Below are 26653 nucleotides of genomic sequence, written 5' to 3'. Positions count from 1 at the left end.
GGGATTACATTCTTTATTTTATTTTTTAAAACAGTTTGCTCTTGTCACCCAGGCTGGAGCGCAATGGCACAATCTTGGCTCACTGCAACCTCTGCCTCCCAGGTTCAAGTGATTCTCCTGCCTCAGCCTCCCAAGTAGCTGGGATTACAGGCACAGGCCACTAGGCCCGGCTAATTTTTTTTTTTTTTTTTTTTTGGTATTTTTAGTGGAGACAGGGTTTCACCATGTTGGCCAGGCTGGTCTTGAACTCCTGACCTCAAGTGATCCACCTGCCTCAGCCTCCCAAAGTGCTGAGATTACAGGCGTGAGCCACCGTGCCCGGCCGCAGGGGGTTATTTTCAGTAAGCACACGTAAGATTGGTTGTAACAGTTTGAGACCAGCCTACGCAACATAGTGAGGCCCCGTCTCTATAAAAATTAAAAAAAAAAAAATAGCTGGGTGTGGTGGTGCACACCTGCAGTCCCAGCAACTCAGGAGGCTGAAGTGGGAGGATCGTTTGAGCCTGGGAGTTTGAGGCTGCAGTGAACTATGATTGTGCCACCATACTCCAGCCTGGGCAACAGAGGGAGATCCTATCTCAATTAAAAAAAAAAAAAAAAAAAAAAAGAATGATTCGAAGACTTTTTAATGCAGATACAGATACCTCATATATCTATATCTATCCACACACACACTTTTATATATTCATATAATGTCTGTGTATGTTCATGTTTTTCAAATTTCTCATTTAAAAAGTAAAGTTTTTGTTTTTTTTTTTTTTTTGAGTCTCGTCTGTCACCCAGGCTAGACTGTAATCTTGGCTCACTGCAACCTCTGCCTCCCAGGTTCAAGTGATTCTCCTGCCTCAGCCTCCTGAGTAGCTGTGATTACAAGCGCCCGCTAGCATACCCAGCTAATTTTTTGTATTTTTAGTAAAGACAGGGTTTCACCATATTGGCCAGGCTGGTTTTGAACCCCTGACCTCAAGTGATCTGCCCACCTCGACCTTCCAAAGTGCTAGGATTACAGGCATGAGCCACCATGCCAGGCCAAAAGTAATGCTTTCTTATTTTAATATTTGGAAAATACAAGGAGGGTAAGGGATTAAAAATCACCTATTGATTACAATGTATACTCTTTATGTGATGGATACATTAAAAGTCCAGACTTCACCAACTGTATAATTCATCTACTATGTAACCCAAAACCACTTGTACCCCTAAAGCTATTGACATTTTAAAAAATTATATATATGAAAAAATACTGAAAATAATAAAGAATAAAGAAAAATAACTATAATGTAGCCTTTAGTGGCACTATCTCTACTATTAGCATTTTAGTATATTTCCTCTTGTCTTTTAAACATTGATTTTATTAATAGAGTAGATACAAATACATATATGCAATGTATGAAAGGTATAAAGAATAATGAGGCAAAAAAAGTCTCTGTACATATGTACAATTCAACAAGAAAACCATTTTCATTGTCTTTTCTTTCTACTTTTTTTCTTTTTTTTTTTTTTGAGACGGAGTCTCCCACTGTCGCTCGGGCTGGAGTGCAATGGCGCGATCTTGGCTCACTGCAACCTCCACCTCCCAGGTCCAAGCGATTCTCCTGCCTTAGCTTCCGGAGTAGCTGAGATTACAGGCACCTGCCACCATGCCCAGCTAATTTTTTGTATTTTTATTAGAGATGGGGGGTTTCACTATGTTGGCCAGGCTGGTCTCGAACTCCTGACTTTATGATCCATCCGCCTTGGACTCCCAAAGTGCTGGGATTACAGGCGTGAGCCATCACACCCGGCCTTGTTCCTTTTTATTTAAATTGTTTACTACTATTCTGTTTCAGACAGAGATCATTATTTTTGAAGCTTCCAATTTCATCTTGTTCCCTAGGTTAATCCAATACCCTCTCCTGTTAATGTCCAATAGTTATCATGACTTTTTTTTTTTTTTTGAGAGAGTCTCTCTCTGTTGCCCAAGCTGGAGGGCAGTGGCAGGATCTCAGCTCCCTGCAACCTCTGCCTCCTGGATTCAAGCAATTCTCATGCTTCAGCCTCCAGAGTATCTGGGACTACAGGTGCACACCACCACACCCAGCAAATTTTTAGTAGAAATGGCATTTTGCCATGTTGGCCAGAGTGGTCTCAAACTCCTGGCCTCAAGTGATCTGCCCGCCTTGGCCTCCAGAAGTGCTGGGATTACAGGCATGAGCCACGGCGCCCAGCCTATCATGACTTTTGTGTTTGTTATTCTCTTACCACATAGGTATATAAGATATATATATATATATATATATATATGTTATCTACTATTGGAGAGCAAATTACCCCCAAACTTAGCAGCTTAAAATTACAATAATGTATTATTTCATACAATTTCTGAGTGTCAGGAATCCAGCTTAATGGAGCGGTTCTGGTTCAGGGTCTCTAATAAGGTTGTCATCACCTGAAGGCTTGACTGGGGCAGGAGGACCCTCACATGACTGTCGGTCTCTCCATAGGGCTGTTCCCAACATGGCAGCTGGCTTCCCCCAGAGTGAGAGAGAGAGACCACAAACACAAAGACGGAAGCCACAATCTTTTGGGGGTTTTTTTGTTTGTTTTTTTTTGGAGATGAAGTCTCCCTCTGTCACCCAGGCTGGAGTGCAGTGGCGGGATCTCAGCTCACTGCAAGCTCCACCTCCTGGGTTCATGCCATTCTCCTGCCTCAGCCTCCCGAGTAGCTGGGACTACAGGCGCCCACCACCACACCCAGCTAATTTTGTTTTTTTTATTTTTAGTAGAGATGGGGTTACACTGTGTTAGCCAGGATGGTCTCGATCTCCTGACCTCATGATCCACCCGCCTCAGCCTCCCAAAGTGCTGCGATTACAGGCGTGAGCCACTGCGCCCAGCTGAAGCCACAATCTTTCGTAACGAAGTCTTGAAAGTGACATACCCCCAGCTTGGGCAATATGGCGAAACACCGTCTCTACAAAAAATACAAAAATTAGCTGAGTGTGGTGGCACATGCCTGTGGTCCCAGCTACTAGGGAGGCTGAGGTGGGAGGATTGCTTGGGCCTGGGAGGTCAAGGCTGCAGTGAGCCGTGATTGTGCCACTGCACTACAGCCTGGGCAACAGCAAGACCCTGTCAAGAAAAGAAAGAGAGAGAGAGAGAGAGAGAGAGAAGAAGGGAGGGAAAGAAACATTTTGTCATTAGTCACACAGAACAACTGTGGTTCAGTGTAGGAGGGAAACACACAAGGGCATGAATATGAAGAGGCAGGGATATTTAGGTGCCATCTTGGAGGAAGCTAGATGCTAGAAACTCTAAATTGTATATTGCCTATTTCTAAACTGTGTATAAGTAGAATCTTCCTACATTATTCTTTTTTTAGTGAAAAAGAAGAGAGAATATTTATTGCATATCAAATAGTGAAGATACACCAACTGAACACTGAAGATATTCAGGCTTCGAGTTGTGAAGATGATTTGTGTAGCTAACAAGCTTACATCATTTCCCACTTACTTTACCTATTTCTTCTACCAGTTTTAAGCAAAACTCTCCTTCCATGTGATTGTAAATCATCTCTGTAACCTAAAGGCTGCTTGAATGGCCCTACGTTCCTGACGCATAGAGGGGAACCACACACAATGGGGTCTATTTGAGGCTGGAGGGTGGGAGGAAGGAGAGGGTGAACGATTAGCACTCAGAGCTCTGGGATCAGACTGCCTAGGGTTAAATCCTGGTTAAGTCCATCACTTATCAACGGCAGGATTTGCGGCCACTGACTTCCCCTCTCTAAGCCTCTCTTTCCTCACTTGTTTTATGGGAAGGATAACAGTATTTACTGCAAATGGTTAAGAACATAAAGCACTTACAACAGTGCCTGACACACAGACGGGATGGATAAGCATTCACCATTAATATTTTTATGGTGAACAGTTCAAAACTTCCAATTAAGCTCTCCTATCTCTATTTCTTGCTGTCAGACCTACAGACGATGGTTATTTCACATCTCTCGTGTTTTTTTTGTTTGTTTGTTTGTTTTTTTATGAAGTATTTATTGATCATTCTTGGGTGTTTCTCGGAGAGGGGGATATGGGAGGGTCATAGGATAATAGTGGAGAGAAGGTCAGGAGATAAACACATGAACAAAGGTCTCTGGTTTTCCTAGGCAGAGGTCCCTGCGGCCTTCTGCAGTGTTTGTGTCCCTGGGTACTTGAGATTAGGGAGTGGTGATGACTCTTAAAGAGCATGCTGCCTTCAAGCATCTGTTTAACAAAGCACATCTTGCACCGCCCTTTAATCCATTTAACCCTGAGTTGACACAGCACATGTTTCAGAGAGCAGGGGGCTGGGGGAAAGGCCATAGATCAACAGCATCCCAAGACAGAAGAATTTCTCCTAGTCAGAACAAAATGGAGTCTCCTATGCCCACCTCTTTCTACACAGACACAGCAACAATCTGATCTCTCCTTCCTTTCCCCACTCGTCCCCCTCTTCTTTTCAACAAAACCGTCATCGTCCTCATGGCCCGCTCCCGATGGTCGCTGTCTCTTTGGAGCTGTTGGGTACACCTCCCAGACAGGGCAGCCGGGCAGAGGCGCTCCTCACCTCCCAGACAGGGCAGCCGGGCAGAGGCGCTCCTCACATCCCAGACGGGGCAGCCAGGCAGAGGCGCTCCTCACTTCCCAGACGGGGCGGCCGGGCAGAGGCGCTCCTCACTTCCCAGACGGGGCGGCCGGGCAGAGGCGCTCCTCACATCCCAGACGGGGCTGCTGGGCAGAGGTGCTCCTCACTTCCCAGATGGGGCGGCCGGGCACAGGCGCTCCTCACTTCCTCCCAGACGGGGTGGCAGCCAGGCAGAGGCGCTCCTCACTTCCCAGACGATGGGTGGCCGGGCAGAGGCGCTCCTCACCTCCCAGACGGGGCGGCCGGGCAGAGGCGCTCCTCACTTCCCAGACGGGGCGGCAGGGCAGATGCTCCTCACTTCCCAGACGGGGCGGCCAGGCAGAGGCGCTCCTCACTTCCTCCCAGATGGGGTGGCAACCAGGCAGAGGCGCTCCTCACTTCCCAGACGGGGCGGCCGGGCAGAGACGCTCCTCACTTCCCAGACGGGGCGGCCGGGCAGAGGCGCTCCTCACTTCCCAGACGGGGCGGCCGGGCAGAGGCGCTCCTCACTTCCTCCCAGACAGGGTGGCAGCCGGGCAGAGGCGCTCCTCACCTCCCAGACGGGGCGGCCGGGCAGAGGCGCTCCTCACTTCCCAGACGGGGCGGCCGGGCAGAGGCGCTCCTCACCTCCAACCAGACGAGGTGGCAGCCAGGCAGAGGCGCTCCTCACCTCCCAGACGGGGCGGCCGGACAGAGGTGCTCCTCATCTCCCAGACGGGGCGGCCGGGCAGAGGTGCTCCTCACTTCCTCCCAGACGAGGTGGCGGCCGGGCAGAGGCACTCCTCACCTCCCAGACGGGGCGGCTGGGCAGAGGTGCTCCTCACTTCCCAGACGTTGGGCGGCCGGGCAGAGGTGCTCCTTACTTCCCAGACGGGGCGGCCGGGCAGAAGCGCTCCTCACTTTCCAGACGGGGCGGCCAGGTAGAGGCGCTCCTCACTTCCCAGACGGGGCGGCCGGGCAGAGGCACTCCTCACTTCCTCCCAGACGGGGTGGCGGCCGGGTAGAGGTGCTCCTCACCTCCCAGACAGGGCGGCCAGGCAGAGGTGCTCCTCACTTCCCAGACAGGGCGGCTGGGCAGAGGTGCTCCTCACTTCCCAGACGGGGCGGCCAGGCAGAGGGGCTCCTCACATCCCAGACGATGGGCGGCCAGGCAGAGACGCTCCTCACTTCCTAGACAGGGTGGCGGTGGGGCAGAGGCTGTAATCTTAGCACTTTAGGAGGCCAAGGCAGGCGGCTGGGAGGTGGAGGTTGTAGCGAGCCGAGATCACGCCACTGCACTCCAGCCTGAGCAACATTGAGCATTGAGTGAGCGAGACTCCGTCTGCAATCCCAGCACCTCGGGAGGCCGAGGTGGGCAGATCACTCCAGGCCAGGAGCTGGAGACCAGCCCGGTCAACACGGCGAAACCTCGTCTCCACCAAAAACACAAAAACCAGTCAGACGTGGCGGCGCGCGCCTGCAATCCCAGGCACTGGGCAGGCTGAGGCAGGAGAATCACAGGAGCCCGAGGCAGGGAGGTTGCAGTGAGCCGAGATCACGGCAGTACAGTCAAGCTTCGGCAACAGAGGGAGACCGAAAAAAGAAGGAGAGGGAGACCGAAGAAAGGGGGGAGAGGGAGGGGGAGGGGGAGGGGGGAGGGGGAGGGGAAGAGGGAGAGCCCTACATTATTCTTTTGCCATTCTTTCCATTCAATATGTTTCTGAGATTCCTTTTTTTTTTTTTTTTTGAGAGGGTGTCTCACTCCGTCACCCAGGCTGGAGTACAGTGGTATGATCACAGCTCACTGTAGCCTCAACCTCCCAGGCTTAAGCTATTCTCTCACCTCAATCTACTCAGTTGCTAGGGACTACAGGTGTATGCCACCAGGCCTGGCTAATTGTTCTTTTTTTGTTTTGTAGAGAGGGGGGTCTCACTATATTGCCCAGGCCGGTATTGGACTCCTGGGCTCAAGCATCTTTCCACCTTGGACTCCCAAAGTGGTGGGATTACAGGTGTGAGCCACCATGGCTGGTCTGTTTCAGAGATTCTTCTCTTTTTTTGAGGCAGAGTCTCGCTCTGTCGCCCAGGCTGGAGTGTGGTGGCGTGCTCTCGGCTCATTGCAAACTCTGTCTCCTGGGTTCAAGTGATTCTCCTGCCTCAGCCTCCTGAGTAGCTGGGATTACAGACACCTGCCACCATGCCTGGCTAATTTTTGTATTTGTAGTAGAGATGGAGTTTCACCATGTTGGCCAGGCTGGTCTTGAACCCCTGACCTCGTGATCCACCCGCCTTGCCTCCCAAAGTGTTGGTACTACAGACGTGAGCCACTGTGCCCAGCCAAAGTTAGCATGTTTTGAGATAGTGTTATGTAATTAAAAATAATAGCCGGGCGCAATGGCTCATGCCTATAACCCCAACACTTTGAGAGGCCGAGGCCGGCGGATCACAAAGTCAGGAGTTCGAGACCAGCCTGACCAACATGGTGAGGCAGGAGAATCACTTGAAGCCGGGAGGCACAGGTTGCAGTAAGCCGAGATTGTGCCACTGCACTCCAGCCTTGGCGATAGAACAAGACTCCATATCAAAAAAAAAAAAAAAAAAAAAAGAGGGAGGCTGAGGCCAGAGAATCGCTTGAACCCAGGAGGCAGAGGTTGCAGTGAGCCAAGATCATGCCACTGCACTCCAGCCTGGGCGACAGAGCACGACTCCATCTCCAAAAAAAAAAAAAAAAAGAAAAGAAAAAGAAAAAAGAAAAAAAATACAAAGTTATGTGTAGACAACACAGAGAAGTATAAAAAAGAAAACTTATTTTCTTTATATTTAAATGTAACTTATTTTCTTTAAATTAGATTCCAGTCAAAGATCATTTGAGAGCCATTTAAGACTTGCAAAATTCCTTTTCCAAAATACTGTATCCATCTTTCCAAAATATAAATTTCTTCATGTTCTTTCTGGTTTAAAAAAATCTTTGCTGGCTCCTCTGGTGCTATTTGATGTGCTGCTCGCATGGATACACATTTATATTCCATCTCCTCTCCACCACTCCCCTCAGCCATCTCAATTTATTTCCAGGACACCATGGGCTCTCACGCTGGGCTGCCAAGCCTTCACTCAAGCAATATCTTCTGCTTAAAATGGTCCTACATCCTTTCTCTCCCAAGCAAAATTCTATTCTTTTGAGGGCCAGTTCAGTAAAGCCCCTATCTGTGGACAGAGTTTATCTGCCCTCTGCTGGGCTCCCAAAGCACACTGAGGCTTCCATAATGATACTTTCCACATTGGGATAATAGTGACACCATAGGTTCAAAAATGTAAATCAGACCAGGCGCGCTGGCTCACACCTGTAATCCCAGCACTTTGGGAGGCCAAGGTGGGCGGATCACAAGGTCAGAAGTTCGAGACCAGCCTGACCAACTGGTGAAACACTGTCTCTACTAAAAATACAAAAATTAGCCGGGCATGGTGGCGGGCGCCTGTAATCCCAGCTACTCAGGAGGCTAAGGCAGGAGAATCACTTGAACCCAGGAGGCAGAGGCTGCAGTGAGCCGAGATCGCACCACTGTGCTCCAGCTTGGGCAACAGAGCAAGACTCCGTCTCAAAAAACAAAAAAAAATGTAAATCAGGGCCAGGTGTGGTGGCTAATGCCCGTAATTCCAGGACTTTGGGAGGCCGACATAGACAGATCACTTGAGCCCAGGAGTTTGAGACCAGCCTGGGCAACGTGGGGAAACTCCATTCTCTACAAAAAATACAAAAATTAGCTGGGCGTGGAGGTAGGAGCCTGTATTCACAACTATTGGGGAGGCTGAGGTGGGAGGATCACCTGGGATGGGGAGGTCGAGGCTGCTGTGAGCTGAGATCACACCATTGCACTGCAGGCTGGGTGACATACCCTATCTCAAAAAAAAGAAAAAAAAAAAGGCCGGGCATGGTGGCTCATGTCTGTAATTCCAGCACTTTGGGAGGTTGAGGCAGGCGGATCGCCTGAGGTCAGCAGTTTGAGACCAGCCTGGCCAAAATGGTGAAACCTTGTCTCTACTAAAAATACAAAAATTAGCCGGGTGTGGTGGTGTGCACCTGTAGTCCCCGATACTAGGGAGGCTGAGGCAGGACAATCACTTGAACCTGGCGGGCAGAGTTTACAGTGAGCCAAGATAGCACCACTGCACTCCAGCCTGTGCAACAGAGCAAGACTCCGTCTCAAACAAACAACAATAACAAAAAAAAAAAAATGAGGAAAGAGTTCAACAGAAAGATCACCTGAAAAGGGGGTAAACAATATGAAGAGAATTCACCAATACAAGATCCACCCTCCAAAGAAAGACTAAAAAATATGACAAATTGCTGAACTTCATTCATAATAAAAAAAGAAATATGAAAGTGCCTTCGGTTTTTACCCATCTAATTGTCAAGGATAAAGCATTTGATAACACACCGTGTGGTTCAGGGTGTAAGGAAATTGGCCGGGCACGGTGGCTCACGCCTGTAAATGATTCTCCTGTAAGCGATTCTCCTGCCTCAGCTTCCCGAGTAGCTGGGATTACAAGCATGCGCCACCACGCCCAGCTAATTTTTTGTATTTTTAGTAGAGACGGGGTTTCACCACGTCGGCCAGGCTGGTCTTGAACTCCTAACCTCAGGTGATCCGCCCGCCTCGGCCTCCCAAAGTGCTGGGATTACGGGCGTGAACCACCGCGCCCGGCCTGTCCTATGGAGTTTACAATTAATAACTCTTTTAATCATCACGATAGCTCAATGAGAGAGGTTGATACTATCACCCATTTTACAATTGAGGACATTGAAGCACACAGCAGTTGAAAAACTTGCCTAACTAGCAGAGTTAGAATCCAGACAAAGTGCTTAACCACAAGGCGATGCTTCCTCTATATATAAACTGACGGACGGATGAAATAGGCTGATTGACTAATGAGTGACTGACTGACTGACTGAATGAATGAATAAATGGAAATGTGATTATAAATGTTGATTTTTTGCGCCTCCCGACTCCCCAGATCTACCGCGAGGGGGCGATCTCTCCCCGGTCCTGATGCCAGTCACTCAAGGCGCGCACTCCCTTTGCGTCTCGGGCTCGCGCGCGTTGCCGCGGCACCGGAAGTGACTGAGCTTGCAAGTTCCCCTGTCTCTTCAGGGGAAACTGAGGCCGGCTTGTTCGGGAGAGACGGCGCGAGCAGTCAGCCAGGTAGGCCGGCAGCCAGGTAGGCCGGCAGCCAGGTAGGCCGGCCCGGGTCCGCGGCGCGGAACTCGGCCGCGAAGAGCTCTTGCGTCTGGAAGCTACCGGGCCGACGAAGGGGGATGTGGCCCCCCACGGCTCGCGGGGCTCGCAGGTGAGAGCACCGCCTCCCCTGTGCGTGACAGCCGCTGCGTCCAATAGGAGCCTTCGCCGTCCCGCTTCCGTGCCGGCTGGGCTCGCTGATTGGCTGCGCTGGGGCGGACCGCCGGGGGCGAGGCCCCACCTCTCAGAAAGGTCTAGGGGGCGCCCCCGGGGGAGGGCGGTTGCCTAGCAACGGGGCGGTGGCTCGGCGGGTACCCGGCCTAGTGAGCGCGAGAAGCCGCGAGGCCGCAGCCGGCCCACCCTGGGCTCCGGAGAGGTGCAGCCCCCCGCCCCGGAGCCCTCCTGGGGGCGCCAGGAAGCCACTTTGGGCCTGTCCCCAGGAAAACGTGGTCTCAGCTGTGGGGCCGTCGAGCAGGCCTCGACCCCTCTTCCTGACCTGAGGAGAGGCCCCGCGCCTCACCCTCACCCAGTCTTTGTGCAGGGCGCCGGCGGCCATTGTGTCCGGGCGGGGAATGGAGGACCCGGCAATCCCCCACCGCCACGTTCTGGGCCTTTGGGGAATTCAGAGCAAACCAGCGGCATTTGTGGGGGGTCTCCGGCCTTCAACCTCCCAGACAGGCCTGGGGGTGGCCTTCCCAAAGTCAGATTGCAGATCCGAGGCAGTTTCCCCCTCCCTGCGTCCCTCACCGAAACCCTGAACCCCATTGAGAAGTCCCTTCAGGGTTTCGGAAGCCTCCATCTCACCCTGGGCTGGTGCTTAAATAGAAAAAAGAAAAATAGAAAACCAACTAAATCCATACCAGCCACCTCCAAGAGAGTACTCCTGGCTCCCAGTAGGAGGCGGAGAGCCAAGGGGCGTGCAAGAGCGAGGGGGCTGGGCTCCCGGGTGGCAGGAGGCCGCGGCTGCGGAGCGGCCGCCCTCGATCCGGGCGATGGAGGAGGAAGCAAGCGAGGGGGCTGGTTCCTGAGCTTCGCAATTCCTGTGTCGCCTTCTGGGCTCCCAGCCTCCCGGGTCGCATGATCCCTCCGGCCAGAGCTGGTTTTTTTGCCAGCCGCCGCGAGGCCGGCTGAGTTACCGGCATCCCCGCAGCCACCTCTTCTCCAGACCTGTGATACAAAAGATCTTCCGGGGGCTGCACCTGCCTGCCTTTGCCTAAGGCGGATTTGAATGTAGGTGGTGCGGGGGAGCGGGAGTGGGGCGGGGGGGACTGCCCAGGGGGTGACTTTCCGAGGAAGGCATTTCGGAGAAGACGCGGGTAGAAAAGGCTGGTGGGCGATTCAGAGTCCACTGATGCTTTCGATTTGACTTAATTGAAGTATCTTGGAACCTAAACCCAGACCTTCGTAAGACCCACAAAGAAACCAGTTCTGGTACCTGGAGGGGGAATGGGATGTTTAGGGTAAATGGCATGCATATTAATTATTTTTTTTTCCTGAAGCTCTTTCTCTCCCTTCAGAATCTTATCTTGGCTTTGGATCTTAGAAGAGAATCACTAACCAGAGACGAGACTCAGTGAGTGAGCAGGTGTTTTGGACAATGGACTGGTTGAGCCCATCCCTATTATAAAAATGTCTCAGAGCAACCGGGAGCTGGTGGTTGACTTTCTCTCCTACAAGCTTTCCCAGAAAGGATACAGCTGGAGTCAGTTTAGTGATGTGGAAGAGAACAGGACTGAGGCCCCAGAAGGGACTGAATCGGAGATGGAGACCCCCAGTGCCATCAATGGCAACCCATCCTGGCACCTGGCGGACAGCCCCGCGGTGAATGGAGCCACTGGCCACAGCAGCAGTTTGGATGCCCGGGAGGTGATCCCCATGGCAGCAGTAAAGCAAGCGCTGAGGGAGGCAGGCGACGAGTTTGAACTGCGGTACCGGCGGGCATTCAGTGACCTGACATCCCAGCTCCACATCACCCCAGGGACAGCATATCAGAGCTTTGAACAGGTAGTGAATGAACTCTTCCGGGATGGGGTAAACTGGGGTCGCATTGTGGCCTTTTTCTCCTTCGGCGGGGCACTGTGCGTGGAAAGCGTAGACAAGGAGATGCAGGTATTGGTGAGTCGGATTGCAGCTTGGATGGCCACTTACCTGAATGACCACCTAGAGCCTTGGATCCAGGAGAACGGCGGCTGGGTAAGAACCAAGCCCCTTGTGTGTCCCTTTTCTTTGGCCTCTGGTCAGAGATCCCCAACAGCCCTTCTTCTGTATCTCTGTTGTGTTGGGTGATTGTTGGAGACGTTGGTAGTTGAGGAAACCTGACTGGCCTCATTTCACCACAAGAGGTTAACTCCTTGGAAATACAAATGACCCTGTGCTTCAGAGATCAGGCATCTTTCACCCTGGTCATCCCCATGACTCCACTATTCCATACTTGTGTTCCAGTTTCTCAGCAAAGAAAACTGTAGCCTCTGTGTTCATTAAGTCCCAAACCTGTGAGGGTAGGAAGTTAGTTCGGTGTTTACCTTACCTTATACAATGGTTCACGCACAAAGGGGTGATGAGTATAATGCCTGGAGAAGATGATGAGCATCAATGACCCACAGACCTCTCCATCTGTTCCCCCCAAGGGGTCTCAGTCCTATCCTGGGCTTCTCTCCCCCAAATCAAGTTCCCTTTATTTCAAAGTTTGCGTGTATGGCACTCTCCTCTCAGACTAGGGCATGGCCACAGGCAGGAGTTCCCACTGGGTTGAATGGCTGAGAATTGTCAGATTTTGGGGCAGTGTAGGCTGTGCAGATTGTGTTTGCACTGCGCCCCCTAAGTTCATTTCCCCCAAAGTGTGCGACTTTCTGCATGGTTGCCTTGTTTATGGAGCACTTGCTGTGTCACACATTAAGCCCGGGGACTTTGCACCTCATTGCCTGGGGTCGGTTGGGGAGCTCCAGCTGCTCTGCCTGTTACTTTCCGGCCAGAGCCCAGGGGCCTCTTCAAGCACTGTTTGCTGGCAAAGCAAGAACCCAGTCTTTGGGGCTCTGTGGGACATTGAGATTTAGTAACAGACTTCACATGCAGGTATAAGTTCCAGTTCTGTCATGTAACTAGCTGTGTGACCTTGGACAGGCTGGGTTACTTTCTTGAGGCTTAGTTTCTTTCACTAAAAAATGTGGCAAGCTCTCCTTGCCTTACAGAGTATTGTAAATCTTGGAGATAATGTGAGCACAGTGACTGACACTAGCAAATTCCCTTTCCAGGGAGGGAGAGTTCTCCTGCCCGTCACTGAGCCAGGATGAGATGGTGGTGAAAGCTTCTTCACCAGCGGTCACTGTGGGCAAGTTTTGCTCTTCAGTGAACTCAGTCCTGTTTTCTTGCTTATCTCCCTACCTAGCGGAGGTACAGGGTTTATGAGAGGTATTCTATCCCCTCAGAATATGCAGAAAAGCAACAAGCTGTGGAAAATAAGTCATCCATTGAAGGAGCTGAGGTGGAAGGGGACATGCACCATGGACTCAGGAATGTCAAGAATGCAACTGTCTATAGGCTGGGCCTAGGGCGTGGCAGGCACTTCACTTTACCACTGAGCAAGAGACCTCCTGAGTTTGCCCTGGAACCCCACCCCCTCTCTCATTTTGCATTTCTTTGCAACTTCAACTCTTCTGTGCCAGCTCTGGTAAAAGGCAAGGAGGTCAAGTCAATAGAGGTCAGATAACTGGGGTGGGGTCAGGGGAGGTAAAGGTGGTGGGTTCTCTTGAGCTAAGGCTGACTAGACTTGAAAGCCATTCTGTAAATGAACTCTCTGGGGGGATAAATGATTAAATAGTTCCTGTTGGTTTGTGCAGTGACCTCTCCTGTTCCCTCCTGCTTTGATTCTCTTTTGGGGCAAATATTTGTTCAGCTGATTACAGGAGGGACAGGATTCCAGTACTGCAGACACACCCTCTGAGGCATCTCCAAGTAGGGATTGAGGCTGCTTGCCCACTTTGCCTGACTATTGTCTTTGGCCAGTGGTCCTAATACCAGGTGGGTCGTTGCCAGCTATAAACAAAAGGCAGTCTGGGAGAGGTGCCTGGTCTGCTAGCCAGCCTCTGCAGAAGGCTACCCCTACCAGAGAATTGCCAGCTGCCCAGTGGTGCATATGAAAGAGGTCTTAGACACAGCAGCTCTGGGTAAGTTTATTAGATCTCTATTGAGTTGAAATTCCATCTTCCATCTCTTTGCTTAAGAATTATCAGAGCCCGTTGGACAACATACCACATGTCACTTCCTCTTGGTGAACAGAGGGGATGTGTGTGGAAGAGCCAGTTATATCAGAAGCATTTCTGAGCACGCATTCTCTCCCTGAGGCCAGGGAGTAAAGAACATTTGACTCAGGATCCTTTGAGCCTGGGTAGAAGGTACCCGCCCCCTTCCTCTCAGGTATTATCCTGTTCCAAGCTGCACCAACTGGCTACTGTGGTGGCATTGGGTAATTATCCTGGAGACTGCGGCTGGGAGATCCTTGAGGGTAGGAGTTATGGGCTATTCTACTCAGGGCTTGTTCTAAATTTAGCATCCCTACAGGAAAAGGGAAGAAAATTAGTCTTTATTGAGTACCTGTTAAGTACTAGGCACTGTGTTAGGTCCCCTACTTATGCAACCAATGTTTCTTGAGCATCTACTGTGAAGCTAGCAGTGTACTAGGTGCTGGCCATAAGCCACACATGGTACCTTCCTTCATGGAAATGGCATGCTGTTTCATATATTCTACAGTAACCTTCCAAGGAAGGTGAGTTTATTCCCAGTTTACACGTGAAGCTTTGTGGCTAAGTGACTGACCCAGGTATCCCTCAGCCAGTTAAGTGTCTGAATGAGAATTTACACTAAGGTTGGCATAACTCTAAAGCCAACACTTTTCATCCTATCAAGCTGCCCAGGGAGTAATAAAGTGACCCAGACATGCTGGCCCAGAAAGCCAGAGATGCTGTTGGGCCAAGCAAACCATGCCTGTGAAGGTGCTCACTCTGGACTGATAACTGGCTTTGTTCAGGTAGCTGTGGGAAGGATAGTTGGCAGTAGCGGGTTCCCAGAGGCGTGTTGGTAGCCTCAGATTCTGGCACTGGTAAAACTCAGATATGGCAGGTTTCAAGTGGGCATCAGGGTTTTGCCCAGAGTGAGCTTACTAATTTTTTCTTTTCTTTTTTTGTTTTTTTTTTTTTTTTTTGAGACGGAGTCTTGCTCTTGTTGCCTAGGCTGGAGTGCAGTGGCACGATCTCAGCTCTCTGCAGCCTCTGCCTCCCGGGTTCAAGCGATTCTCCTGCCTCAGCCTCCCGAGTAGCTGGGATTACAGGCATGCGCCACCACACCTGGCTAATTTTGTATTTTTAGTAGAGACGGGGTTTTTCCATGTTGGTCGAGCTGGTCTCAAACTCCCAACCTCAGGTGATCCGCCTGCCTCAGCCTCCCAAAGTGCTGGGATTACAGGCATGAACCACCGTGCCTGGCTCCGGCCAATTTTTTCATTGTTAAAACCCTCTCAGGCCCTGCCAATAGATGACAGCGGTGTGCGTGTGGGGAGAAGGTGGCCTGCCCCAGGTATCTCTACTTAGTGGTGGAGTGATGCTTCAAGGATTGAAAGTGTAGACCCTTAGCCAGATTACTGCCTGCCTGGAGTCACCTGATGAAATGCTGAACCTGTTCGGCTGTCTTGTCCATCTGTCTCTCCCGCCTGTAAAATGGAATAATGATAGCCAGCTGCCATAGCTTGACTCGAGTAAAGGATCTAGCACAAAAGCTCTTCTCCTGCCATAATTGTAGGGTGGAAACCCTTTAATGAGTGGGCAGCTTCCCTCAGAGAACTGACTTTTCCCCCTAGAGTTTCTCCTTAAGAAACAAAGTCCCTGTGATACTCACCTGGAATGTTGTATACATGACCTTCCCGGAAGGGACACAAGTGTTTCTGGTGCTTTCCAATGGGAATGTGGGAAGGGACCCAGGTGGGCCTGGCCACTTTGGGATTGCTGTCCCTGAAGAAATCCTTTAGCCTGATAGAAACATAATTGTTGGGAGCAATGAACAGTGTGTTGGGGGAGAAAACATAACTTGGCCTTTCTTAAGCTGTATGGCTCAGTGGTCTGAGTTTCTGTAGATCTCTTATTGCCTAATCTGGCTTCTTCAGATGGATGTATGCTTAGTTGAAGCACCTCGGCTCCCTTTGCAGATAGTGGCAGTTCTGCAGTTTTCTTGGGGAAACCCATTAGAAACCCCAAATGTGGAAATTTTTAGTAATCTCATTCGGGTCCCAAAATTAAGTAGAAGTGTCTCAGGGGCTCCCCCTTGAAACACCTACTTCTTCTGAGTGTACATTTGAGGTTGCTCTTAAAATTCTGTTACCATCACAGGGTTTTCCAGACTTCCTAGGAATAATTTCCCCAGTAGCCCCACGGAGCCGTTTAGCTTCTGTCGAAAATTACCCGGGTATTTTTTCAGGGGGCTCCAATGGAACCTGGAGGGTTTTCTTGACTTTTGTATGGGTGTCCCCAGATTTGTTTGGGCTGCATGAAGCAGCAGTTGTTATCTCTGTCCCTTCCCTCAGCAGATATCTGTCGTGAGGCCAGTGGGCTTGAGCGTCCTCCTCTGTGTCCAACCTCCCTGGTTTTGCCAGTGCCCTCAGCCTTCCATCATGGGGCTTTCTTTAAGCAACTGTGGTTTTGCCTGAGTTTAATGTGGATAGACATAGGGGTAATTCCCAGTGTACTGCTTTTCTACGAAGTATAATCTCCTACTGCCTTAATTAAGCAGAGGCCCTGTCCCCACCCAACCTCCAACCTAATTCCACAGAGTCCTCCCTAAGGACTCCCTGTTTTTTCTTTGAAGGAGTCACTCTACTCCTGGATCCTCTTCTCTTCTGCCCCTCTATCCGACAGTCTGTCTTCCTTGTTCCCAGTTGGCAGACCTGAGTCAGACAATCCCACTGGGTCTTTTTGTTTAGCCTGGGGAAGAGAAGACCCAGGAGAATATCACCAGCTTCAGATATCTGAAGGAAGAGGGACTGAGTCTTTTTTTATTGGTATGGTACCTGGCAAAACTTGGATAAATGAAAAGAAGTTAACAGTTGGTAGAGCTTAAATTATGTGCGGAGAAGACATTTCTAACAGATTTACTCTCCTAGATTTAGGAGCTCCTCAGGGTGGAGGCCACATCTTGTCCATGCTTGTTTCCTCAGTACTGAGCAGAGGCCTTGGGCATAGCAGATACCTAATGAAAGAGAAACCCACTAAATTTCTGAAGAAACAGACCCTTGTCAAGCCAGAATAACAATAATGGGAGTGGCTATTTACCTAATAATTCATTCATTGAGTCAAACAATGTTTATTGAGCTCCTACTGTGTACCAGGCAGTCTTAGATACTGGGAGTATGGCAGTAAACAAAAGTAAGCAAAACTAAGTCTCTGTCCTCATGGAGCTCACATTCCAATGAGGAGTGACAGGCAGTAAATATATAATTACATGTTTATATCAGATGATTGTACATGCTATGAAGAAAATAAAGCAGGTTGGGGCATAGGGCATGTCTAGCAAGGGAGGGTGGGGCTGCAGTTTTAAAAGAGTGATCAAAGAAGGTGTAAGGGAGAAAAAAATGGCTTTCCTCTACCCTTCTAGGTCCTTTGCCTGGGCTGAGAATTAAATTGATATAGACAGATTAACTGGAGGAAAAAGAATTAATTACATAGGTGTACACAGGAGTCCTACAAAATATGAGGCTCAAAGAAGGGTCAGATAATTGAAGCTTATATAGCATCCTGAGCTACAGAAAAGAATATGGGGCTTGGGACTTCTGTTAGGGGCTTGAGTGGCAGCAACCCAAGTTATGGCAGGGTGAGGGAAAGAATTGGTGGTGGCGTGTGTCTGTGGTCCCAGCTACTGTTGAGGGGGTGTACTGAGGTGGGAGGATCACTTGAGCCTGGGAGGCGGAGGTTGCAGTAAGCCGAGATCACTCCACTGCACTCCAACCTGGGTGACAGAGCAAGACCCTGTCTCAAAAAATAAAAATAAAAAGTCTCTCTGGTAATAAAATTTGTCTGGAGCAGCCCTCTTCCTAATACAGATACCTTTACTAGTGTAGATTTCCTTTTTAGATGTGAGTTTCTTTTACAAAAGGACAGCTTTTCAGAGCTACTCTTATGTCTGCAGTTTCTCAGAATAACCGGCTCAAAATATGCCAAAGAAGTATATTTTTGGGGTGGCATATTCTGTTTTCCTACAGTCGTATTTTGGGATGGTATGTCCTGAGTCCCAACAAAAGTATTACCTAAATTTATTTGAGCCAAGAGCTGAATGAGGTAAGGCGGTGGATGATGTAGTTACCCTACAGCAAAGGGTGTTTAAAGCAGAGAGAATGGACTCAGGAGGGAGCATGCTTGACATTTTCAAGGATGAGCAAGAAGGTCAATGTGGCTGGAGAAGAAACAGCAAAGGGGAAAAGGGTAGAAGGTGGGGAGGGAATGGTTGAGGAGGAGGATAGAGAAGTAGGTGGGGGCCAGATCGCATAGAGCATTACAGACCATGATGAGGATTTGGCTTTGGTGGAATGGTCTGTATTCCTTTTTTTTTTTTTTTTTTTTTTGAGACAGAGTCTTGCTGTGTCGCCCAGGCTGGAGTGCAGTGGCACGATCTCTGCTCACTGCAAGCTCTACCTCCTGGGTTCGGGTTCATGCCATTCTCCTGCCTCAGCCTCCCAAGTAGCTGGGACTACAGGCGCCCGCCACCACACCCGGCTAATTTTTTGTATTTTTAGTAGATGGAGTTTCAGCGTGTTAGTCAGGATGGTCTCGATCTCCTGACCTCGTGATCCACCCGCCTCAGCCTCCTAAAGTGCTGGAATTACAGGCGTGAGCCACCGCGCCCGGCCTGGTCTGTATTCTTAAGGGTGACAACAGGGAGCCCAGTAAAGAGGCTGGGGCAATTGCCAGGTGAAAAAGAATGGTGGCTTGGACCTAGAGGTGGAGGTGTAGTGAGAGGGGGACTGGAGAATAAGACCAGCCTTGCACATGGTATATTGTTGGGTCCAGCCATCCTGGAAACCATATTTTTCAACTACTTAGAGGTCCTAGAATCAAAGTTAAGTAAGATAGATGTTCTTTGGGAATAGTTCTCTCCAAATGTGATATCCTGATGAATGGTCCTCTTCCACTCCAACAGTATTTCTGTCTGAGTAAATGAAATATGTCTGAGTTCAGTTCCCAACTCATCCGTGTCTACCTATGCAAGCTCCTTTTACCTCTCTGAATCTTGGGACAAATAATAATACCTGCCTCACAGGGGGTGATGGTAAAGACACAGTGAGGTATACCTGAGATGCATAAAGCCTGGAGCCATGTTGGTATCATTATTCTTATTATCTTTCCACAGAACGCATGTCAGAGACCCATTCACGGAATCTTGAGCATCCACTCTCCTTTTTCTAAATACCATAGTGACCCATCGGCACATCTCAGAGCAGGCCCTTGCAGCATTTCTGTTGTAGTGGGAGCTCCACAGTGTTTGTGTGCGATGGTGGTGTAAGCACTGGTCTTGGAGTTGGAATCCCAGTTCTACTCTCAGTCTCACCTTGGCAAAGTCAGTTCACCCCCAGTCCCCAGTTTCCCTTTATGCAAGATGGAGGGTTTGAAGTAGGCAATAAAGGAATGCTGGTTCTCTCTATCCTTAGGCCTTGTGGCGGATTCCACCATTATGGCATATTTCACATTAGTTATATTTTAAAATAGTTCTCTCCTGCTGACAGATATGTCAGCACCTTAACTAAACCCAGTGTCAAGCAGGCTAGTTTATCACTGAGCCCACAATAGTGGTACCCTATATTTATGTAACACCTTACAGCTTCCAAAGCACTTTCAGATCCACCTTGCCTTTTTGATCCTTATAACCACCCAGAGAGGTGAGCAGGAAGGATGACATCTCCGTTTCAAAGGAGAGAAATCAGGTGAGAAAGATGAATTGACTTGCCCAAGGTTACATCAGGAGGAAGAGGCAGTTTTTGGACTTTCAAACTGGAACTTGACTACTAGCTTGCTGTGTGACCTTGGGCAAGTCTTTTAACTTGTAAATGGCTATAATAATGCCACCTTTTTCTGAAGATTGGGTGAATTAATTCATTCCTTAAGGCTTTCATATCATCCTAGGGCTCTTCACTCACATCATCTGGCTTCTCTTTTTTTACATATTGATTTTTGAAATTGTGTTTTTGTATAAAGAAACTGCCTTTGGGACCGTCTGCTATTTGGTTTCATCCCTGATGAGACTCTTGGGCCAAGCTTGAGCCTTACAGCGAATTCTGAGCCACACAGCTTTTTGGGCAGCCTCCAGTGCTCCCCTCGGAACTGGAGGTTTTTCTCCAGCTCTTCAGGAAATGCCATTGCGATGACTTCCATGGACTGCTTCCTGTCCCAGCCCTGCCGGCAAGAGTGTGGAAACTGGAAAGCAATGTCCCTAGAGGTCCGCCCCCCGAAAACTACTTTTTTTGGACGTGTCCCTACCTTTCCTCTTGTCCATTACTTTCTTTGCTCCCTACCCTTTCCTCCTTCACCTGGCTGCTCCCTCCAGCTGTGATCATCCCTTCAAGATTTAGAAAATGCCTTTCTACCTGGTTCTGCCAGGCCATTACCCCCTACCCTAGGCTAGGCTGTGAGGGAGGTCAGTTAGAATTCCTGGGTTCTCTCCTTGGCTCCATCATCCATTAGCAGTTTCGGTCCTGGACTTCCCCTGGAGGTGCATTAAACCTGTTGCTTGCGGTGCCCTGTGTCATCCATTAACCCTGAGTTCCCCTAGGAGTTTCCACCCCACCCCTGCATAGGATGGGATTCTTAAGAGATAACTTGAGATTTGGTAAATATAAATCCTGCCTCTTGGAAATTGATGATAGAGGGTGGAGTGAAACAGAGCCTGCCTTCCCCTCCCCCAGTCACCTTTGAGGAGGAAGCTAGAAGGTTGAAAACTTTGTTGGACAATCATCTGAGGAATGGGAGCTGGCCTGGGAGGGGATTGGAACGCACTCAACTATGCCTCAGATCCTTTGTTCCTCTCTTGAAAGGGAAACATTCCCCTCCCTCCTCCCTGGCCACACACACATACACACGTGCCTTTGTTCCCCCAAGTCAGGCAGGGATAGGAACACAGTGTCCCTTCCAAGGAGCCTGACTCGCTTCCCTAGAGATTGGCCTCCTGGTCAGTGGGACTGGGATATTTGCTCAGGAGCCCCCAGCCTCGTGTCCTTTCCATAGAGTCTCCGAGGCTAAAAACTTGCCTACAAACAGCTGCTGAGACTTCCCTGTAATTATTTCATGGGACACCCATGTCCCAGGATAAACATTCCCTCCCTTTTGCTCCAGTTGGTGATTAATATTATTGTTAACATTACTATTAATAGTATCTAACACTTATTGAGTGCTTACTCTATGCCAGCCATTGTTCAAAGTGCTTTACATGTATTAATAGATTTCATTCTCACAGCAGCACTCTGAAGTAGGTTCTTTTATCCCTGCTTCACACATGAGGAAACTGAGGTACAGAGAGGTTAAGCAACTTATGCAAAGTAGCACAGTTTGTAAGAGGCAAAGCCTGGGAGGGTAGCTTCCAACCTCCCCCTTTTAAACACTCTACTGTGTTCCCTCGTCTAGTGCACTATTGTCTAGATGACTGCTGGCATTAATCCAGTGCTCACTATGTGACAGCCTTTAGTGACACCGTCTCTGTTACTATCCCAACAACCTTATCATTATAGACACTGAGATTTGGGAGAGCTTATAGTTAGCCAGAGGCAGAGTCAGGATTTGAAACCAGGTCTCTCTTACTCTGAATTTGAAACCAGGTCTCTCTTACTCTGAAGCCTGTCCTTTTCATCTCCAGTCCTTAAAAATCTTTCAAAGTAGGTGTTGTTACCTTCATTTTATGGTTGAGAAAATTGAGGCTCAGGGAAAAGTGATATGCCCAGAGCTTCACAGGCTAGTACCAAGAAGAGCTGGGATTCACACTCTACTGCCTTAGTAGTCTGTATTGTCATGATTATTCTTTTTATGTGCATGATAATACTTTCAATTTACCAAACTCCTTTTATAAGTTATTTCCCAGTGAAGTAGGAGAGGTGGGTATGTTCAGCCCTGTTTCCAGAGGGGAAACTAAGATAAGGGGTCTTGTCCCACAGTAAATGGCAGCATCAGACTTAGGATTCATGTTCCGGCTTTTAACACAGTATTATCAATACTGTCTGCCTCTCCTAAAGCTGGATGTGTGGCTTGGAGCTGTCCTTGGAGTTTCATTTCTTTTGTTAAATCAGCAAATATTGACAAATGCTTTGTAATGTGCTAAATGCTAGTGATACTGCGGATATTGTGGTAACTGGGACTGAGTCCCATCCCTCAATGGTCTGTTCCCATACTCCACACCTTGGGTCTTGCTGGTGTCCCTCCGCCATCTGAATCAGTCTACATGTGCCATCTCCATCCTTCTCCTCAGCTGCCAGACACACCAGGCAAGATTCGTTATAGTTGATATGTATTAATCACGTTCAACACATACACAGACAAAACTCTGGCCTCACATTTGAGACAGCTTGACTCCTTGCTGGTGGCATAACACAAAGCAAATCAGCTTCAAATTCTCATCCATAAGCCTGAGAGAATAATGCCAAGCCACCAGAGTAAGTGAGGCATGAATGAGAAAGTGAAATGTAAGTGTGTTTTTTGGTAATAATAATAGATACTATGTGTTGAGTAGTTACTTGCTCTGTGCCAGGTGCTGTGTTTATCCCCTCGATATAATCATCTTACTTGGTTCTCACAAATGCTCTCCTGTGAAGATGGAGAATCTAGGGTTCAGAGAGGCTCCCTAATGTGTTCACAGTAACAGATCTTCTAAGAGGCAGAGCTGGGTCTTATACTCAGATGTGTCTGATGCAAAAGCCTATAAGCGTCATTGCTTCTTGCAAGCCCAGACTGGCTTATTTTACCCTGACTACCTGGCTCAGGGCCTGCGGTTGGTTAAGGACTCGGCCAGGGCCTGCTCAATGAACATGAAGGGTTGTTATTATTAGATACAGGTTAGGCTACAAAAAAAGTTTCTGCCCCTAAGGAAGCAAACTCATTTGAAGCAGGAGGAATAGACCCCAAACACTTGGTGAATGGCTTGAGGCAAACTGTGCCAAACTTGTAAACTCCAAAAGCGGAAGAAGTTGAGCCCACCTGACTGCATTGCTGGGACCTGGGCCTCCGCCAAATGGGCCAGCTTCCACTATCAGCTACCCAGTTGATTTTTGGGCCCAGAGGCCTCCACCCTCAGCCTATATCATCAAGCTGCACCCTTTCCCTAGCCAACTGCATTGCCAATCCAGACTGTCTTCTGCATCAACAGTGGAAAGGGTTAGGAAGGAGAGAGGTCACTGACAGCTTAAATAATCATAGCTTTCTCAGCACCGTAGCTTTGTACAATTCCCACTGAGGCCTCAGTTTCCTGGTCTGTAAATGGAGATAGTACTAATCTCTTGATGAAGATGATAGTAATCTCTTCCTTATAGGCTTGCTGTTTTTCCTCTGCCTGTATCACTCATCCTATAGATCTGATCAGGGCTCTCTTTCTTCTTATCATTCAGGTATCAACTCAGATACACCTCCCTAGAGGCCACCATGTTTACATGTTTACCATCTGTCTCCTGTAGTAAAACATAAGCTCTCAGAGTACAGGGGCTTTATCTTGTCTTTCATCCCCAGCATCTAGCAGAGTGCTTGGTACATAGGAGGCACTTAGCAAATATTTGTCGAATAAGTGACTGTGTAGACCACTTCACACAGTGTCTGATACACTCAGTCAATGTTAGGCATTGTTATGTCTTAGGAAGATGTGGACCATGATGGGTTTAAATAGATGAAAAGAATGTAACAAGAGCAGGCTGTGGCTGGGTGTGGTGGCTCACACCTGTAACCTCAGCACTTTGGGAGACTGAGGCAGGTGGATCACTTGAGATCAGGAGTTCAAGGCTGGCCCGGCCAATATGACAAAGCCTCGTCTCTTCTTTTTTTTTTTTTTTTTTTGAGATGGAGTCTTGCTCTTGCTCAGTTGCCCAGGCTGGAGTGCAGTGGCACGATCTCGGCTCACTGCAAGCTCCGCCTCCCGGGTTCACGCCATTCTCCTGCCTCAGCCTCCCGGGTAGCTGGGACTACAGGTGCCCGCCACCACGCCCAGCTAATTTTTTTTGCATTTTTAGTAGAGACGGGGTTTCAACATGTTAGCCAGGATGGTCTCGATCTCCTGACCTCGTGATCCACCTGCCTCGGCCTCCCAAAGCGCTGGGATTATAGGCATGAGCCACCGCACCCGGCTTGTTTCTTCTAAAAATACAAAAATTAGCAGGACGTGGTGGCGGGCGCCTGTAATCCCAGCTACTTGGGAGGCTGAGTCAGGAGAATCACTTGAGGCCGGGAGGTGGAGGTTGCAGTGAGCTGAAATCATGCCATTGCACTCCAGCTTGGGCGACAGAGGGAGACTCTGCCACACACACACACAAAAGATCAGGCTAGTTAGACGCGCGTGCACACACACACACACACGCATATACACACAAAAGAGCAGGCCAGACAGGTAAGAACCACCCAGACAGAACTGGAGGGTGGAGTATGTATGAAGCATTTGAGAGATAATGAGGAGGCAGACTGGCTAGAGCCGAAGATGGTCTGTGTCAGCAATAAAGTTGGTCAGGGAAGAAACCAGGTGGCTGATGACAGAGGCCTCTGGACAGAGGGATGGGGATGGTTGATGGTAGAGGTGGGCCTAATGGAGAGAGGCCCAGAGCACCTGTGGGATGCAGTTAGGTCTCTAGTAGCCCCTGAGAAAAAGAATCTCTTGCCAGCCAGGGCTCAGCAGGCAGAGCTGCAGGGAGAGAAAAGCCAGAGGCACCTGCAACCTGCAGATCAGGTAAGCTGCCCTGGTTGTTATTTTGGGACTCAGGGCCAGGTGCAGATTCAAAGGATTGATTGAAGCCTTTTGGCAACTCTGGCCTCAGCAGGGTAAACATCACCTGTCTCCTGCCACCTGCAGTGACAATGCCAGGAAGGGTACCCTAGGTAGGTCCAAAGGGGCCTAACTTTCTTGCTGCCCTGGTGAAGCAAGAAATATCTTCCAGGAGAGGCCAATCCTTCCCTGCCCCACAGCTCCTTCTCTGCAAAGCTCAGGTGGCAATCAGGTACCTCCTGCCCAAGAGGCCCCCATGGTTCTGGCCTAAGGAAGGCAGGGGCAGGGCATTGGGAGCCGTTGACAGCTGGGCTCAGCTGGGGGGAGGGGTCAGTTTGGGAGCAGGTGCAGATTTCAGGGAGGGTGGGGCCTAAAGGGAAGTAGGGATCTTGGTAGGCTGCAAAATTTTCCTCCCCATCCCCCAGCCACAGCTGGCTTCTCCAGGAACCTGATGACCTAGTTACAATGCTTAGAAATTGTCAGATTAGCTTGCAGTTCAGGGCTTTGCCAGTCTCTCCTCTCTGAGGCTTCTTGGGTCCAAAAGGTACTTTGGCATTTCCCCAAGGGGGTTCCATGTAAATCACACACCGTATCACATGTACAGATTTCTTGCCCAGGGGAGGAAAGAGCCAGTAAGGCTGCTGCTTCTTCCCTTGTGTGTGCCCCCCCCAACCCCAGGGAGAAAATACTCCCATGCCCTTGCCCCCTTCTGTTTCTCTCTAGAGGGTTGGTGAGTGACAAATGGGAGGTCACAAACTTCTTCCCTTGAGAGTCAACGAAGACGGCCAGACCCTTGTTGCCCTAAGGATAGATTGAGCACACCTAACCATTCTTTCCTTATCTCCCCATCTCAGTGTGATGTTAAAACCTGATGGAAAGGGGTTAGGAAGACTCTTCTGGGGGCGCTGGAGGCCCCCCACTCTCTCAGGCAGCAGCTGCTCCTGGTATTCCTGGTGTTTGCCTTGCCTCCTTGGGAGAAATTCCATCGTTGTTAAGAGTCAGGTTTGAAATTTGACAAACCATTGTTGAGTTGGTGAGTCTCACTTGCTTAATAGTTATCCTTGGCAAATACTTAATCTTTCCCAGCCTTAGTTTCCTCATGTATGGAAAAGCGGTGACAATATACAGTGCTTTTCTTTTTTTTCTTTTTTTTTTTTTGAGATAGAGTTTCGCTCTTGTTGCCCAGGCTGGAGTGCAATGGTGCCACCTCGGCTCACCACAACCTTCGCCTCCCAGGTTCAAGTGATTCCCCTGCCTCAGCCTCCCGAGTAGCTGGGATTACAGGCATGCGCCACCACGCCCAGCTAATTTTGTTTTTTTAGTAGAGATGGGGTTTCTCCGTGTTGATCAGGCTGGTCTCGAACTCCTGACCTCAGGTGATCTGTCTGCCTCAGCCTCCCAAACTGCTAGGATTACAGGCGTGAGCCACCATGCCCAGCCTACAGCGCTTTTCTTGAAACACTCTTGAGAGCATGAAAATAGTTGAAAAGATACATGGAGCACTTACCAAGGAGCCAAGCATATAGTAATTACTTAGTATAACAAGCTACTATTATTACTGTTATTGTCACATTGCAATCACTGGTAAACAAATTGTTGTCATTGCTATTGAGTCTACTCTCCAGGAGTGAACTTTCAGGCTGACAGAATATCTGGATATCTTTGGACCAAGAGTTTAGAGATTTTAAGGTACCTGAAGCTTGGGGCATTGGCTCACAACCTTGTCCCCTACCTCATCTACAAGGCCCAAGTCATACCTTGTACACAGTAGAGGTTTGGCCAGTGTTGTTGACTAGGCATTTGGCAATGGGGCATACTTTGTTTTATCTTCT

At 49.3% G+C, this 26653-nt stretch overlaps 1 protein-coding gene and 1 long non-coding RNA gene across 8 annotated transcripts in view; one reads left to right on the top strand and one right to left on the bottom strand.

Annotated features, from left to right (window-relative positions):
• Positions 1–9679: 9679 nt before the first annotated feature.
• Positions 9680–26653, top strand: part of BCL2L1 (BCL2 like 1) — a 59899-nt gene continuing 42925 nt past the window's right edge. The window contains exons 1-2 of one of the 7 annotated variants that reach the window (XM_054466885.2): positions 9680–9963; positions 11351–12044. In XM_054466885.2, coding sequence (XP_054322860.1) covers positions 11481–12044 — 564 coding nt within the window. In that variant the 5' untranslated portion in view covers positions 9680–9963; positions 11351–11480. Of the gene's footprint in view, positions 9964–10071; positions 11082–11124; positions 11283–11350; positions 12045–26653 lie in introns of those variants that run through there. The other 6 variants (XM_054466888.2, XM_054466884.2, XM_063659111.1 and 3 more) reach the window with 6 other exon arrangements.
• The window catches only part of LOC129021473 (uncharacterized), a 46112-nt gene continuing 36318 nt past the window's right edge, over positions 16860–26653 (bottom strand). Inside the window, exon 4 of the long non-coding RNA XR_010125156.1 lies at positions 16860–17081. This is a non-coding gene — a long non-coding RNA (uncharacterized LOC129021473). The remainder of the gene's footprint in view (positions 17082–26653) is intronic.

This window comes from Pongo pygmaeus, chromosome 21, assembly GCF_028885625.2.
Source record: "Pongo pygmaeus isolate AG05252 chromosome 21, NHGRI_mPonPyg2-v2.0_pri, whole genome shotgun sequence".
Classification (NCBI taxonomy): domain Eukaryota; kingdom Metazoa; phylum Chordata; class Mammalia; order Primates; family Hominidae; genus Pongo; species Pongo pygmaeus.
Note: the sequence above shows the minus strand (reverse complement) of the source record. Positions and strands in the feature narration are given on the sequence as shown.